At 43.0% G+C, this 15,293-nt stretch overlaps 1 protein-coding gene across 1 annotated transcript in view; it reads right to left on the bottom strand.

Annotated features, from left to right (window-relative positions):
* The window catches only part of LOC101484372 (cGMP-inhibited 3',5'-cyclic phosphodiesterase 3A), a 69,203-nt gene extending 54,123 nt beyond the window's left edge, over positions 1–15,080 (bottom strand). The window contains exon 1 of the mRNA XM_012917068.5: positions 13,970–15,080. Coding sequence (XP_012772522.3) covers positions 13,970–14,875 — 906 coding nt within the window. The 5' untranslated portion in view covers positions 14,876–15,080. The remainder of the gene's footprint in view (positions 1–13,969) is intronic.
* Positions 15,081–15,293: the final 213 nt, after the last annotated feature.

A 15,293-nucleotide genomic window follows, 5' to 3' on the forward strand; every position in this document is an offset into this window, starting at 1 on the left:
CCACATGTTGCAGCCCTACACCCAATTTTTAAGCTCCTCCACCTGCCAAATCCCACTTTAACCCCTGGGTTTAGGTGGGTCTTCTTGCCGCCTCTGTGGGAATAATAGGTGAGAGAGAAAGAATCTCAATTTCTTTTTCCAATTTTTTGGTTTTTTTTTAAAAAAAAACCCAACAACAACAGCTTTTTATTAGCCTTTTAAACTGTTTCATGTGTAACATAATTAGTGAGCCAATGACATGTGTTAGCTTAAGGGTGTAGCTGTTCTTTGTAAAATAAGATCAAAAAATAAATAAATACACTACTACTACTGTTGATAATAATATTAACACAGTCATTGAAAGAAACGTTGGTCTATAACACAGATGTAACCAGACTACCAGACTGTTAACTAGGGAATCATGGACCATCAATGCAACCGTTTCCTTAAATTCTCATCTAACTTAGGAGTTCGGGCTGAGTGCTGAGGATAACTAGTAAGATGATATGATTGTGATCGTGTGCTGATATCAGAGGCATGAGTGACGACAGCATGATATAGTAAAAAGAGAAAAAAAAATTCAGTCAAATCTGAGAAATGGAGTTGCAGAATCTTTTTTTTTTTTGTTTCCCAACTTTCAGCATCGATATCGTGGCATTTATCCCAATTTCAATAGCAAAGGTACAATGAATGTATGACGCAGAGAAGCAGAAACAAACATTCCTGCCTTGGATATTTTATTTATTTATTTATAGTTTTGCTTTTTGTTTTTTAATGATCATGAATTGGGGAAATCATCAAAAAGTGTATTTTGGTTAAACATTAAGAGGCTTGTCATATATATTTGGTCAAAACAAGTCATAGCATAATTGGTTTAGCTTAAATTTCCATGTGCGTAAACTTTTTTTTAATCAAAATAGTCATTTCTACCTAACTATAAATGACTATTTTTCTCACAGAAATTACTAAAATGTAAGTAATGTGATGTAGTTCAGCTGTCTATTGTGTAGGACTGCAACGATTCATCGATGATGGCACAGTCTGTTTGCACACCACGAAGAAGCAAAGAGGCGGAGCCTCAGGTTGAGGGAAAGAAAACGTGTTTCTAACGTCCAAAACAGCAGCGATGTTCCTGTAATCACCATTAAAACCTTCACTGGTAGAAAGCGAGCGGGAATCCTTCACCAAAGCATCTAATCAACAAACTCCGACATGAAGAAAAGCGAACAATCCACCGCTGTTTGTTTTACACAGCGTAAAATCTGCAGTAAGTCTCCAGATGTATTAAAATAAGCAGATGATCTGATAACTTTGTTTGATACCAGACTAGTTAAATTATAGAGCTTGCTGAAGGTTGAAGGCAGCCGTCCTATTTTATATGGAAGTTTACCTGCAGCAAGCAGGGGTGAGTCTAAAGGGGGGCATGGGGTGTACTAGACCACATGTATTTCAAGGCTTTCATAGCATTTTTCCAGACTGAAACAATATAACATATAGTATTAATTAAATTGCATTTATATTTAAAAATATAAAAAGAAAAGATTTTTTTCATAATTGTTTCTAAAGTTTGGACACTGAATCATTGTTAATTAGTTAGTGTCTACATCATCACAATGTCTGTTTTCAGCAGCACAAAAACTTGCCTCCTAACGTCAGAAAGCCTTCCAAGAAAAGTAAAGTAAAGATATGCCTTAGTTTAGACTGCATATATATATATATCTATATATATATAAATATATATATATATATATATACACACATATACACACACACACACACACACACACACACATATATATATATATATATATATATATATATGTGTATATACATATATATATATATATATATATATATATATATATATATATATATATATATATATATATATATATATATATATATATATATATATATATATATAAAAACACCCAGCACGCCCCTGTGGGCGGTTTATCCTTCAAGCTCGGGTCCTCTACCAGAGGCCTGGGAGCTTGAGGGTCCTGCGCAGTATCTTAGCTGTTCCCAGGACTGCGCTCTTCTGGACAGAGATCTCCGATGTTGTTCCCGGGATCTGCTGGAGCCACTCGCCTAGCTTGGGAGTCACCGCACCTAGTGCTCCGATTACCACGGGGACCACCGTTACCTTCACCCTCCACATCCTCTCGAGCTCTTCTCTGAGCCCTTGGTATTTCTCCAGCTTCTCATGTTCCTTCTTCCTGATATTGCTGTCATTCGGAACCGCTACATCGATCACTACGGCCGTCTTCTTCTGTTTGTCTACCACCACTATGTCCGGTTGGTTAGCCACCACCATTTTGTCCGTCTGTATCTGGAAGTCCCACAGGATCTTAGCTCGGTCATTCTCCACCACCCTTGGGGGCATCTCCCATTTTGACCTCGGGACTTCCAGGTTATACTCGGCACAGATGTTCCTGTACACTATGCCGGCCACTTGGTTATGGCGTTCCATGTATGCCTTGCCTGCTAGCATCTTGCACCCTGCTGTTATGTGCTGGATTGTCTCTGGGGCATCTTTACACAGCCTGCACCTGGGGTCTTGCCTGGTGTGATAGACCCCAGCCTCTATGGATCTTGTGCTCAGAGCTTGTTCTTGTGCTGCCATGATTAGTGCCTCTGTGCTGTCTTTCAGTCCAGCTTTGTCCAGCCACTGGTAGGATTTCTGGATATCAGCCACCTCCTCTATCTGCCGGTGGTACATACCGTGCAGGGGCCTGTCCTTCCATGATGGTTCCTCGTTTCCCTCCTCTTTCTTGGGTTTCTGCTGCCTGAGGTATTCACTGAGCACTCGGTCAGTTGGGGCCATCTTCCCAATGTATTCTTGGATGTTCCTTGTCTCATCCTGGACTGTGGTGCTTACACTCACCAGTCCCCGGCCCCCTTCCTTCCGCTTAGCGTACAGCCTCAGGGTGCTGGACTTGGGGTGAAACCCTCCATGCATGGTAAGGAGCTTTCTTGTCTTTATGTCAGTGGCTTCTATCTCCTCCTTTGGCCAGCCTATTACCCCAGCAGGGTACCTGATCACGGGCAGGGCGTACGTGTTGATGGCCCGGATCTTGTTCTTACCATTCAGCTGACTCCTCAGGACTTGCCTGACCCTCTGCAGGTACTTGGTGGTTGCAGCCTTTCTAGCGGCCTCTTCATGGTTCCCATTTGCCTGCGGGATCCCCAAGTACTTGTAACTGTCCTCTATGTCTGCAATGTTGCCTTCTGCAATGATGCATCACCACCTGGTATGGCAACAGCACCGCCTACAACTGCAAAGCTCTCCAGCGAGTAGTGCGGTGCTCTGAACGGATAATTGGAGGTGAGCTTCCCTCCCTCCAAGACATCTACAGGAAGCGCTGCCTGAGGAAAGCGGGGAGGATCATCAAGGACTCCAGTCACCCCAGCCATAAACTGTTCAGACTGCTTCCATCAGGAAGGAGGTTCTGCAGCATCCGGTCCCGTACCAGCAGACTGAGAGACAGCTTTTTCCATCAGGCCATCAGACTGCTGAACACGTCATAGACACCTCAGCTTCACTACTGGAACTTCAACATTATGCACTCCACACTGTATATAAATGCCACTTGTTTTGCACATATTCAACTCTGTATATTTTATATATTTTATTATTATTATTATTATTTTTTATTTTTATTTTTTTTTATTATTATTATTTTTTTTTTTTACTATTTAATTTGTAAAAATGTATACACACACACACACACACACACACACACACGTAGGAAAATATTTAGTATACACATCCAGAAATGCATACACTATTATATATTGTACATATATTTATTAGTTTCAGGTTGGCCATTCTTGTATTTTGCTCGTTTGTGTTGTTGTGTTTGCACATCTCTGTTGCTTGTGGGGCTCGCACACAAGAATTTCACTCGCATGTGCTGTGCCAGTGTGCCTGCACATGTGATGTGACAATAAAAGTGATTTGATTTGATTTGATTTGATTCTGGTAGTTCAATCCCCTCAGTTCTGACTACCTTCCCTCTCTTTGATACCATCCGACTACACTTCTCCAGTCCGAACGACATTCCAATGTCATTGCTGTATAGCCTGGTAGTGTGGATCAGTGAATCGATGTCTCGTTCACTCTTGGCATACAGCTTGATGTCATCCATGTACAGGAGGTGGCTGACAACTGCTCCGTTCCGTAGTCGGTATCCGTAGCCAGTCTTGTTAATGATCTCACTGAGGGGGTTCAGGCCTATGCAGAACAGCAGTGGGGACAGAGCATCTCCTTGGTAGATCCCGCACTTGATGGTGACTTGTGCTATGGGCTTGGAGTCGGCCTCTAATGTTGTACGCCACATCCCCATTGAGTTCCTGATGAAGGCTCTTAGGGTCCCATTGATCTTGTACAATTCTAGGCATTCCAGTATCCAGCTGTGGGGCATTGAGTCATAGGCCTTCTTGTAATCAATCCAGGCAGTGCACAGGTTGGTCAGTCTGGTCTTGCAGTCTCGGCTGATTGTTCTGTCTACCAGTAGCTGGTGTTTTGCGCCTCTGATATTCTTGCCAATTCCTTTCTGTGTCCCGCTCATGTATTGACCCATGTGCCTGTTCATCTTAGCCGATATGATGCCTGACAGGAGCTTCCATGTAGTACTGAGGCAGGTTATTGGTCGGTAGTTGGAGGGGACCGGTCCCTTCTTGGGGTCCTTGGGGATCAGGACCGTCCGGCCTTCAGTTAGCCATTCCGGGTGTCTCTCGTTAACTAGCAGCTGGTTCATTTGTGCTGCCAGACGCTAGTGGAGTGCAGTCAGCTTCTTCAGCCAGTAGGCGTGAACCATGTCGGGCCCTGGTGCTGTCCAACTCTTCATACTGGAGACCCTTTCTTGGATATCTGCCACTGTGATGGTTACTGGACCCTGTTCAGGGAGGTCGCTGTGGTCTGCCCTCAGATCCTCTAGCCACTGAGCATTGCCGTTATGGGTTGCATCCTTCTCCCATATGCTCTTCCAGTATTGCTCCGTCTCCAGCCTTGGTGGTGCTGTTCTCTTATTGTTCCCTTGCCACTGAGAGTACACCTTTGCTGGTTCTGTGGAGAACAGCTGGTTTATTCTCCTGCCTTCTATTTCTCTGGTGTACCTCCTCAAGCAGCTGGCCAAGGCTGTGAGTCTTTGCTTGGCAGTTTCCAAGGCCTCAGGTATGGACAGCTTGCTGTATTTCTTAGGCACCTTATTTGTCGCACCTTTCTGCAACTCCGTTAGTTGGCTAACCTCCCTCCGTGCTACTTTGATCTTGCCCTCTAGCCTCCTTCTCCATGGAGGGTACTGCCCCTTGTCGCTGTTCAACTTGTGGCCAAGCATCTCACTGATCACTGCTGCCGTATTATAGATCAGCTTGTTAGTGTCGGTAATTGTGGTTGTAGGTATTGCCCGTAGTGCTGCATTAACATCATCTAGCAGACCTTCTGAGGGTACTTCACGTAATCTTGGTAACCGGCTACGGGGGATCCAGGTTCCAAGCTTGGCCATGATCCTATTTTTCAGGTCAGTTCCTCTCGCACTCAACAATCCTTCTCCTATCGCACTTGGGGCTATGTACCCAATCTCGGGTGGGGGTGATGATATCGCCCCCCTGACCTGGCGTCCTGACTCCTCCTTGCCGTAGCATTTGTGTTGTACCTCGTCAATCTCTAGCTGTGAGAGCAGTCCCTTCTTTCGAATGTTGGAACACTGAGCTACTAGTTGTTTCGCCGTCATTGTGGATGTTGGGTATCGTTCGACTACTCCGCCTAGGCTCGACAGTGCAGCCTAGGCGGAGTAGTCAAATGCAGATTCACTGAGCGTTCAACACAGACAGCATCGTCAGAAGGAAGAGCGCAGGGCAAGCTAGCGAGACAGAAGTTAAGCTCCCCTTGCAACATGGCCCTCCCCCACCCTCATTCAGATCTGGCGTTTGGAATTATTTTGGTTTTCATGTGACGTATGACCCTGAAGGTAAGCGCGTCATGGACTAAAGTAAAACAGTATGTTGGATGTGCCATGCAATGCTCAATTACATGGGTGGGAACTAGTGTGTTAACGAGCAGTTAGCTCGTTAACGTGTTGGCCGTCTAGCCCCATGCACGGGGCGATCGGCGTAGCTCGTTAACGGAGATTTGCCGTGTTGTGGCGTTAAGGTCATTTCAACGAGATTAACCTGAAAGCACTAGTGGGAACACAACGAATATGACTGCACATTTACGCCGACATCATCCTAGTGCAAAGACAAAAACAACAAGCATGCTACTAACTTTAGCCATTTAGACAGCTGTTAGCACATGATTCTCCTTATATGTTTAATATGCTGCTGAGAATATAGCCCAGAAGAAGCGGATAGTATAGCTTTTATTTTGGAAAGAGACATTTCTCTGTAATAAACTCTCTTTTCCAAAGATGAGTGATTCCTCGATCAGATAAAGGGCTCGCAATATCGCTAGCCCGACGTCCCGGGGCTAGCGATTTTTTTCAGTCGGGCTACCAAAATCTATCTCTGCCCTGCCCGTCGGGCTATCGTAGGACGGAAAAATATATGTCAATGCTTTTGCATTCTTTCAGAAATGTAGCTGGGTAATTATGTCATTGGCATCGGTGAGCCACTGTCAATATGTGACATATTGCAATCGCGTTTGAATTTGCGCTTGTTTTTTTGCTTTCACTTTGCAATCGCGCGAACTGTGTATAGAGAGCGACAGCACTGATCTGTGAGTGATGATAATTTGTGGGGTTAGGGTTAGGGTTAAAAAAGAAGGGGGAAAAAGGACTCATTACAAACTAAAATAAACCCATGAGTTATTTTAAACATCAGAAGCAAAATATCATGGTAGTCTCTCATGCATTGTTTCATGTCCACTTCCCCATCATTATAATAACTTCAGACCCATTTCTGAAAGAGCAGGTATGCCAGAGTATCTCTCTTCAAAGTACTTTAGCAGTCAGTGATGCTCTTCTGTCAAAACAGAATACAGCAGGTAAAGACAGCTTTGCATTCTTATGCCTAGATGAAACCTGCCGCGTGTGTCTGCAGCGTGTATGTGTGCGTGAGCGAGACGTGTATGTGTGCATTATGAGGGATAATGGAAGGGAAAAACACTCCCAGATGCATGTGATGCAATTATATCCTTGATTATCTGATTGGGTAATCCACAGACAGGCTGGAGGCGTCCAAGATAAACACAGTGTTGGCAGACTGTTGACCAAGCATAAACCACGACGAAGGACACGCATACAGTCTTACGCAGACACACACACCTGTATTTGAACATGCACTCAACAACATATAGATATTGTGAATACTATTTAAATAATATTCTATTTAAACATTTAAATACTTTAAATGATGAAACATATTTTCCCATAATTTTTTTAGCTAAAATAAAAAAGCTAACAATTTAAATACATACAACAATAATTAGACTGACTTTAGCCGTTAAGATGTTAATGGTCCAGTTTTAATATGTAAATGCATTTTTTGTTGCCACTGAAAAATAGTTGTTGTTTTTTTTTCATCAAAACTTTAGAAATATTTTTTACATCACTTTGCAAGCTCAAGAATCACCCTGAACCCACAGTATATTTTTAACAGGTTTTGGAGATGCCAGGATGATCTGATGCCGGTTGTTGAAAAGGTAAATCCCTCGTATTTCCTGATAATTCTGAAAACATTAAGGAGAAGGGCATTCTTTAAGCTAGTTGGGTCACCAGTACTCCAACACTGCTTGTGCTGCTGTGTAGCTCCCAGGTACGTCAGTAGGTGTTAACTAAGTCTGTAAACCCAGGGCACAGCAATGAAAGAGATGCACACATGCCAGCAATTCCTGCATAAATACAGTTTTAAAAATGTACCTCTGCTTATGTCCTCGCTGATCCAAACTGCCCATGCTCTGCGTCCACAGAGTAAAGGGAAAGCTGAACAACAAAGAACACTTAAATGTGTGATGTGTGAGGTGGCGTGTTGGGTTTTTCGTGAAGGCTTAAACTGACAAATGTCATGAAAGTAAAGTGTGTAAGAGTGTTTACTGTAGGGGAAGAGAGAAGCAGACATACCTGCAGACAGATGTATGGACAGGTCTAGAGTCTGCTTGTCAATGTTGCCCCCTGCCCAGGCCAACCACCCTCCCCTCACCCCTCCTCACCTCTCACCAAACATATTTTGGAGCTAAAACACACCATTGAATCGAGTAACAAGGCAATCCTTGTCCAGCGCCACCAAACCTCATCTGGACAGCCAGCAGGGAACCCACTGTATGTGCGTGTGTGTGTAAGCGCGTGTACAGTATACAGAAATGACCAGAAAAGGTTAAAATTATTTGCTGTTGCTTTTAAAGAGCAAGCTGCGGAGGCCACTCTATTGCACACACTTTCTTTTGCTCTTGCTCTTTTCCCCCTGCCCTGTGTTCTCTCTCCCTCTCTCTGGAGGCATGTGGCACTGGGCCATCTTCACCTTACATATGCACAAACACATTAAAAACACATACGCAATAACTGCCAGGCAAACTATAAGCAGTCAGTACGAACTTGCCTCAGCTGTGTGTGAGTCCATGTGAGCGTTCAGAGCAAAGGTGTGTTTAGAACAGAAGCAAAGAGGTTGAACACGAGGATCAGATAGTTGTCCTTTTACAATCAACACTTAAGCGGAGCTTGGCAGAGAATCTCCTCTCACTCCCACGTTTTGCCTCGCTGTAAACTGCAAATCTTTCAACACTCCTCTTATACCCCACATTAACTCCAGCTACCCCCCACCCCCAGCTTTTTAAAGCTCTTTGTCACGCACACACACACGCACGCACGCACACATATTCACCCATGTCTTCAGGAAGTCTGTTTTCACTGTTTTATCACTATGACTATCTTCCCTGTTTTTCAGTGTGTCTTTTTAATAGTAAAGGAGTATATATGTTTATAACTGAAATGTAGTGATATATAAACAGTAATATCTAATCAAGACTGTTAAGTTTCCTGCTCACACTTTTTCACTTTATGCACAAATATAACCTTTTGGGGTTTTTTTCTTTGAGGTACTTAAATTACTGCTGTTTAAATGTTACTATAATCTAGTAGAAAACACTGTAGAGCTGCTCAGGTATAGCAAAAAAAATTTTTTTTTTTTATGTATAGATATAGTAATGTGTGAAAGTCTTGAGCCAGCCCTCATTATTTTATAGTTTGCATGCACTGAGTCAGACATTTCTGTAAAATTTAAAGTGGTCTCGAGCAATAGTTCTCCAGGAGATTGACTTCCTTTTCACTCATTTTCAGTCCAACATGGTCAGTACCTGATTATGTTGAGAGGATTTCATGAAGCCACTTAACCTCAATTTCAATAAATTTGAAATTGGAACTGAGAATCCCTCCAAATTATGGAGATAGAAACATATGGTCAGATTTTCCAGTACCATCTGGGAAGTATTGGAATGGCAATAGCTTAATTTTTCAGCATGACAATAATTCCAAACATACTGTCAGTGCAGTAAAACCATACCTGGATAGAAAAGACACAGTGGAATATTATCAGTCCTGCACTGGCATCCCCAGAGACCTCAACATTACTGAAGCAGTGTAGGATGACTGACAGAAGACAGAACAAAAAGGCAGTCACCATCCAAAGAAGAGCTTTAAATGTCCTTCAAGACGCCTGGAGAATTATTCCTGAAGATCACTTAAAGAAATTACAAGAAACCGTGCCTAAGAGATTTCAGGCTGTCCTGAAGAATAAAGGTGGTCATACCAAATTTTAGAATTTTAAACTCTTTTTACCTCATACACTGTATTTCTATGTATTTTTGCACAATGTTCAATAAACTGCCGCACCTTTTTCCCATTTTCCTAACAAAGAATAAAGAAATGGAGAGTGGCCCAAGACTTTTCCACAGTGCTATATGTTTTCATAATCTTTTCATCTACTATACACAGCACAGTAAGTCCAACATTTTTTCAGGTGTACTGTGAGATAAATCAATGACATACACAACCTTGCACAGCCTTATTATCTAATGGCCCAGGCTGATTGGAGAATTGCAACTCTCAGGTCATGCAGGCCTAAAGACCGATCAATGTTGCCCTGATAACTGCCAGTCCTTAGAGAAATACATGCATTCCCCGACGGCTTAGCTTGCTGGTCCCACAGAGGGCGCTGCACTAAAAACCTCCTTGTGATTTCTTTGGAGACCAGCAGATTAGCACGGCCACCTTCAGTTTTCATGGAAGACTCCAATTCGTCTGTAAACACTCACTAACTTATCATAGAGCACCAGTGAGATGCAACCCGGAAACAGCATCCGTTCCCCTTCAAAGTAAAAGTTGCAACTTTTGAAACATGTTGGTTTTGGTGGTAAGGCACAAATTCTACACTGAAGGTGAAGCTTCTCTGTTTCCAGTTTGCAGTAAATATACATATAGGAAAATGAACACACGTGAAAATGGCAGGGAAGCTCAGCTAACCATATTAAACAGCTACACTGACATCAGGGAATTGTCTAATTATTATGGAAGTGGCTATTTCTATAAATACAGTTGCTGTTTACAGGTGACATCTGCAACAACAATAAATAACAAAACATGAGGTATACTCAAACCAACAAGCCCACAACTCGTGTTTTTTATAGCGTCTCAGTTTGTATACGGTTTATTTGTCCTAATAACAAGGTTCACTGAACCATAATCCTATTATATTTGCACTGCAAAGCTTTAACACAGTTTCTGATATTGTACAGTCATCTGTGCTTTTACTGGCAATTATTGAGAAGATAAAAACTTGCTGTATTATCTATGCATTTTAAATGATTTTAAAAACTCTCCATCATTATCCTGTAAAAGAAAAAATACTGTATGTTAAGACTGGATGCCATTCAGAGTAAGAGCGCTCTGGCGACTGGAGCTGGTTGTGTCTCCCTGGAAATGTATGTGCGTCAGTGAGAGAATGTGGGCCTTCCCTCAAATAGATTTCAGAGCACATGTTTCTGCTTTAGAATCTGTCTCTCTCCCGCCTTTCCCCTCCTGTTTGACACAGATACTTTATATGGTGAAGAGATTATGAAAATGATTTGAACAAGAGAGCAACCTTAATCGTGATATAAAGTAGTGAAATTAGCCTCGGGTGAAACAATGTGCAAATATTTCAGTAAACCCATATTGCTGCTATGCAACTGAAAAAGCAAACACCGCCATAAAAAAATAAATAAAATAAATGTAAATATTACGCTGCTTATCGACATACTTATGGTTGTTGTCATGTTGCACACAGCAAGTGTTTGTCAGCTGCATGCAACCCAACAAACAAAATACTATTCCCCAAAATCCCCCATCCCACTGAGACCCTGGCTAAAAGACAAACAACTCCTGTCAAAACACAAGGCCTCTGTGTGGAGCTGATCCAGAAGGATCATAATGGATGTTAAAATCATCAAATATTATAAACTCCTTTGTATGGACAGCAGAAACCAACAGGCTTTAACGTAGTGGTGCATCAGCAGGAGAATTAATCCCATTCACTTTAGAGAAAAAAAAATACTGAAATAAAGCCATGGAGCTGAGCCAATGCTATTTCCCAGCTTCCTGTTCAGCAGAGTGCCTGTCTTGCCTCTGGCTTGGCAGGCTGCACCAGCCTGCTTCATAAATACTGTACAACCAACGCTTGATGAAAACGCCCGCTTCTCTCAGGTACAACTGCACTCTGGAGAGCTTCATTTTCTACAGTATGGATAAACTGTGAGCATCTGTGTCAAAGAGAGGCTCTGAGATAAAGGCCGCAACCTCAAAAATGTGCTTGATTTTTAATATAACCTCATTTTGCTTCTGGAAATTTACCTATGTAATGTGTGTGGCTAAAACAAAAACCAGTGCTAACCCCAGGTGGCCCTCCGGTGACCTGGTGGAAGTTTAAGAGGTTTAAGAGCAATCCAATTGCTTTGAATTTCTTTCTCTTTTTGTGGCGTACATCTGTGTCCGTGCGTCGGTCCTACAGATTACACCCAGTGGGAAAAGGTTAAAAGAGGACGCGCTGTCCTCAGCATCTGGTCAGTTAAAAAAATTTTCATTGTTTTTTTTTTTAACTCTCAGAATTCAATTTGTCACTATTCCTGTTCCAAACATGGTGACCAGAATGGGTAATGGAGCTCTTCTAATAGTACAGATAGTCCACTAACTCACTGTTCCCTAGATACCAATTAGCAGTGAACATCCCAGCATCACGAGTCAGACAGCTGATGTGGGAACAGCTTGACGTGAGAGAATGAAACTTGTGTGTTGGGACAATGTGGGTGAGTCCAGATTAGTAAACTGTGAAAGGTGTATTCCCTTTGCTATTTTGGGGCACTTGGTGGCTCACCATCACCCACACTGAGTTCATCTCAGGTAAACACAAATTTTAGGCTTCTGTGAGACAAAATGTATCTATGGCAATTCAGTCTAACATGGATATATAGCTAATTATAATAATGTTTTATAATGCAAAAGTCAGGAAGGAAACGTTCTTTTTAACAGGGCATTAATGAATGTTTTGATTCTCCTTAAAAACATCAAACAGTCTCAGTAAAATCACAGAAAACAGCACCTGTATATTTTTCTCCAGAAAGCAATATGAGGTACGCTCCCTCTTCCACAGGACAAATATAAATAATAGAAAGCTACAAAGTGTGTACAAAGTACCAACGTTTTTGTGTGGACGTACAGAAAGCACCATCATCCACTGTGATTACACCATAAACCAAGCCATTTAACTGCTACTGTTAAGCTTTTCTTTCTCTGCCATGTTTCCTTTCTCTCTCTATTCTCAAAATCTACAAATGAGATCAGGGTAAAGTTGAAGAAAAAGAGCAGCGTAATCAGGATTATGCTGCTTCTGTAGCTAAGCCATACACGGGTGACTGTGACACAAGCTCACCCACTCGGGATGATCACCGAATCCCCACTGTGAAAACACCAGCATGCCTCCCTATTACTATGCACCATGTGGTGACACTTTCAGTTGAAAATGAGTGGCTTCATATAACATTCATTTTATCTCAGCTTGCCGGTGTAGGACATAAGAACCAAAAAGAAGGAGGGGGGCAAAGACGGGCGAAGAACATTCAAACAAGGTAGCATCCATGAGTGTGAAGGGATGGATGTTTGGAGGTTGGAGCACTGTTCTAAGAAGAAGGCACCATCTGTGATATATTAAAAACTTAACATTACTTAACAAGTATTTTTTAAGTCACATTAAGTTTTAATCACATTAAGTCACATTATTTTGTATGTATGTTTTATTTAAATTTCCCGGTTTTAGTATATATATATATATATATATATATATATATATATATATATATAATATATATATATATATATATATATATATATATATATATATATATATATATATATATATATATAATCACAAGCTGTGAGCCATTATTCACAATCCCTTATGCTGCCATAAAGATAATATGTGTAAAAAGTCTGACAGGCACCACGGGCCTGCAAGCTGGAGAAGCAGAGGCTTGCAAAAATATTTACATGTGACTTCACACCTATGCACGCGAATACAGACACACACACACAGGCACGCGGTAACTTGGCGTGATAAATACACCATCCATTTCCTTATCAGCAGCCCCAAACAGAGCACAGCACAACTATGATGACCAAATGAACAACGTCAGAGTAGGCTCAAGGTAAACATCGGTGTTTAAAGGGATGTACAGGATCGTGAAATTCAAAAGACCAAAGCACCAAAATACTACATTAACAAGCATCTTGGGAAAACACAGATGTGGCCCTGCATGGAGCAAACAGGTCATCAAAACAAGTGTTATTATAGTGTCTTCGGCCTATTCCGTTTTGGCCCAATGTTTAAAAAAAATGCATGTAAAGCTCTCACACATGCCATCAGAGAAAGAGGGGGACTCGAAAGCATTACATGCCAGTGGTTGAAAGTTCCTAAGCAAATCAGTAACAAAACAGCCAGTAAGGTCCGGTCCAAAGTTACATCTTACCTGGTCCCGCGGAATGCAAGGCAGCGAAGTCCTGCGGTGGGACTTGCTGTTGCTCTGACTGTGAGCCATCATTTCCGAGGCCGCTATGGAGCTGGACCTCCGTCTCCTTTTGAAGACAGGGATGTCCTCCTCCTTCGCCCCGGTCACAGAGCCACAGCACCCCGTCCCGCTGGTCCCTGAGGCCGGCAAGAGCCGGTCAGCATACCTCGCAAGCAAAACCCCCAGCAGCCCCAGCAGGTAGGCCAGGTAGGGTCTCCAACTGGCCCGGACTCGACTCAGGGAGACAAGTGAGACGGTCCTGATGACGCTAATGAAGACGAGGATGGACACTCCCTGACCCAGCCGGACGACCAGCAGAGCCCCGCTGCCTAGGCAGCCGAGGACTACCAGGGTTGCGGAGAAGGACAGCAGCTGCTCCTCGGCGCCGCACAGGAGGGAATGCGCCGCGGCTTCGCCCAAGTGGCACACCGCTAACAGAAACAGCGCGGTGCGGATGAGTACTCCGCAGCGAATCAGATACAGCCCTACCCAGAAGAAGGCACATACGAGTGTAAAAGCGGGGGAGACGCAGTAACACACGCTCAAAAGCAGCTCGACAGCGCAGCCCGCCGCGAAATGAAGACGAGGGTCGGAGCCGCTGCTATTTCCGTTGGTCCTGCTGCCTGCATCCCAGTCGACCAATCTGAGCAGCAGAGCGAGAGTAACGGAGATGGAGGCAACGCAGACCGCAGACGACACTCCTCGGCAAGTCCATGTCACGGCGAGTCTGAGCCACGACGACTGGCACCCTGCGTCCTGGAACAGCGGGGTGACACATGTCTTCACGTAGCCGTTGCGCTCCAACGCCGCCCGGGGATATTTTTCAGGAGCGCTCCTTGATGAACCTCCGTCTGCCTCCAAGGCCATCGTTATCAGTCAAGCGGCATAAAAGAGATAGATTTAGTCCCTGTGTGGGTGTTTTAGTTTGCACATACCACCAAGAACTCTTTTTATTTTATTGTATTTCTGTGCACCAAAACTCAGGATCACCCCAACTCTAAAGTTTGCATATTATTTAAAAAGCGCAAAACTGAGAGGTCTACACAACTTTTCATTTAGTTTGGTGCTTCAGGACGTCCCTGTTATATTTGTTCCACTATTGGGTTGACTGTGTTAGTCAAGCAGTGAACCAAAAAAAGAAAGAAAAAAAAGGCAACCCCTGGCGTTTCACACATCTAGGCCACTACCCCAACTCCTCTACATGTTTTTTCTCTCTCCTTTCCCTCAACCTCTCCTCGTCTCTCTCTCTCTCCCCTCCCACTAGAAATTATCCCCCCTTTTTCCT

This window comes from Maylandia zebra, linkage group LG14, assembly GCF_041146795.1.
Source record: "Maylandia zebra isolate NMK-2024a linkage group LG14, Mzebra_GT3a, whole genome shotgun sequence".
NCBI classification, from domain to species: Eukaryota; Metazoa; Chordata; class Actinopteri; order Cichliformes; family Cichlidae; genus Maylandia; species Maylandia zebra.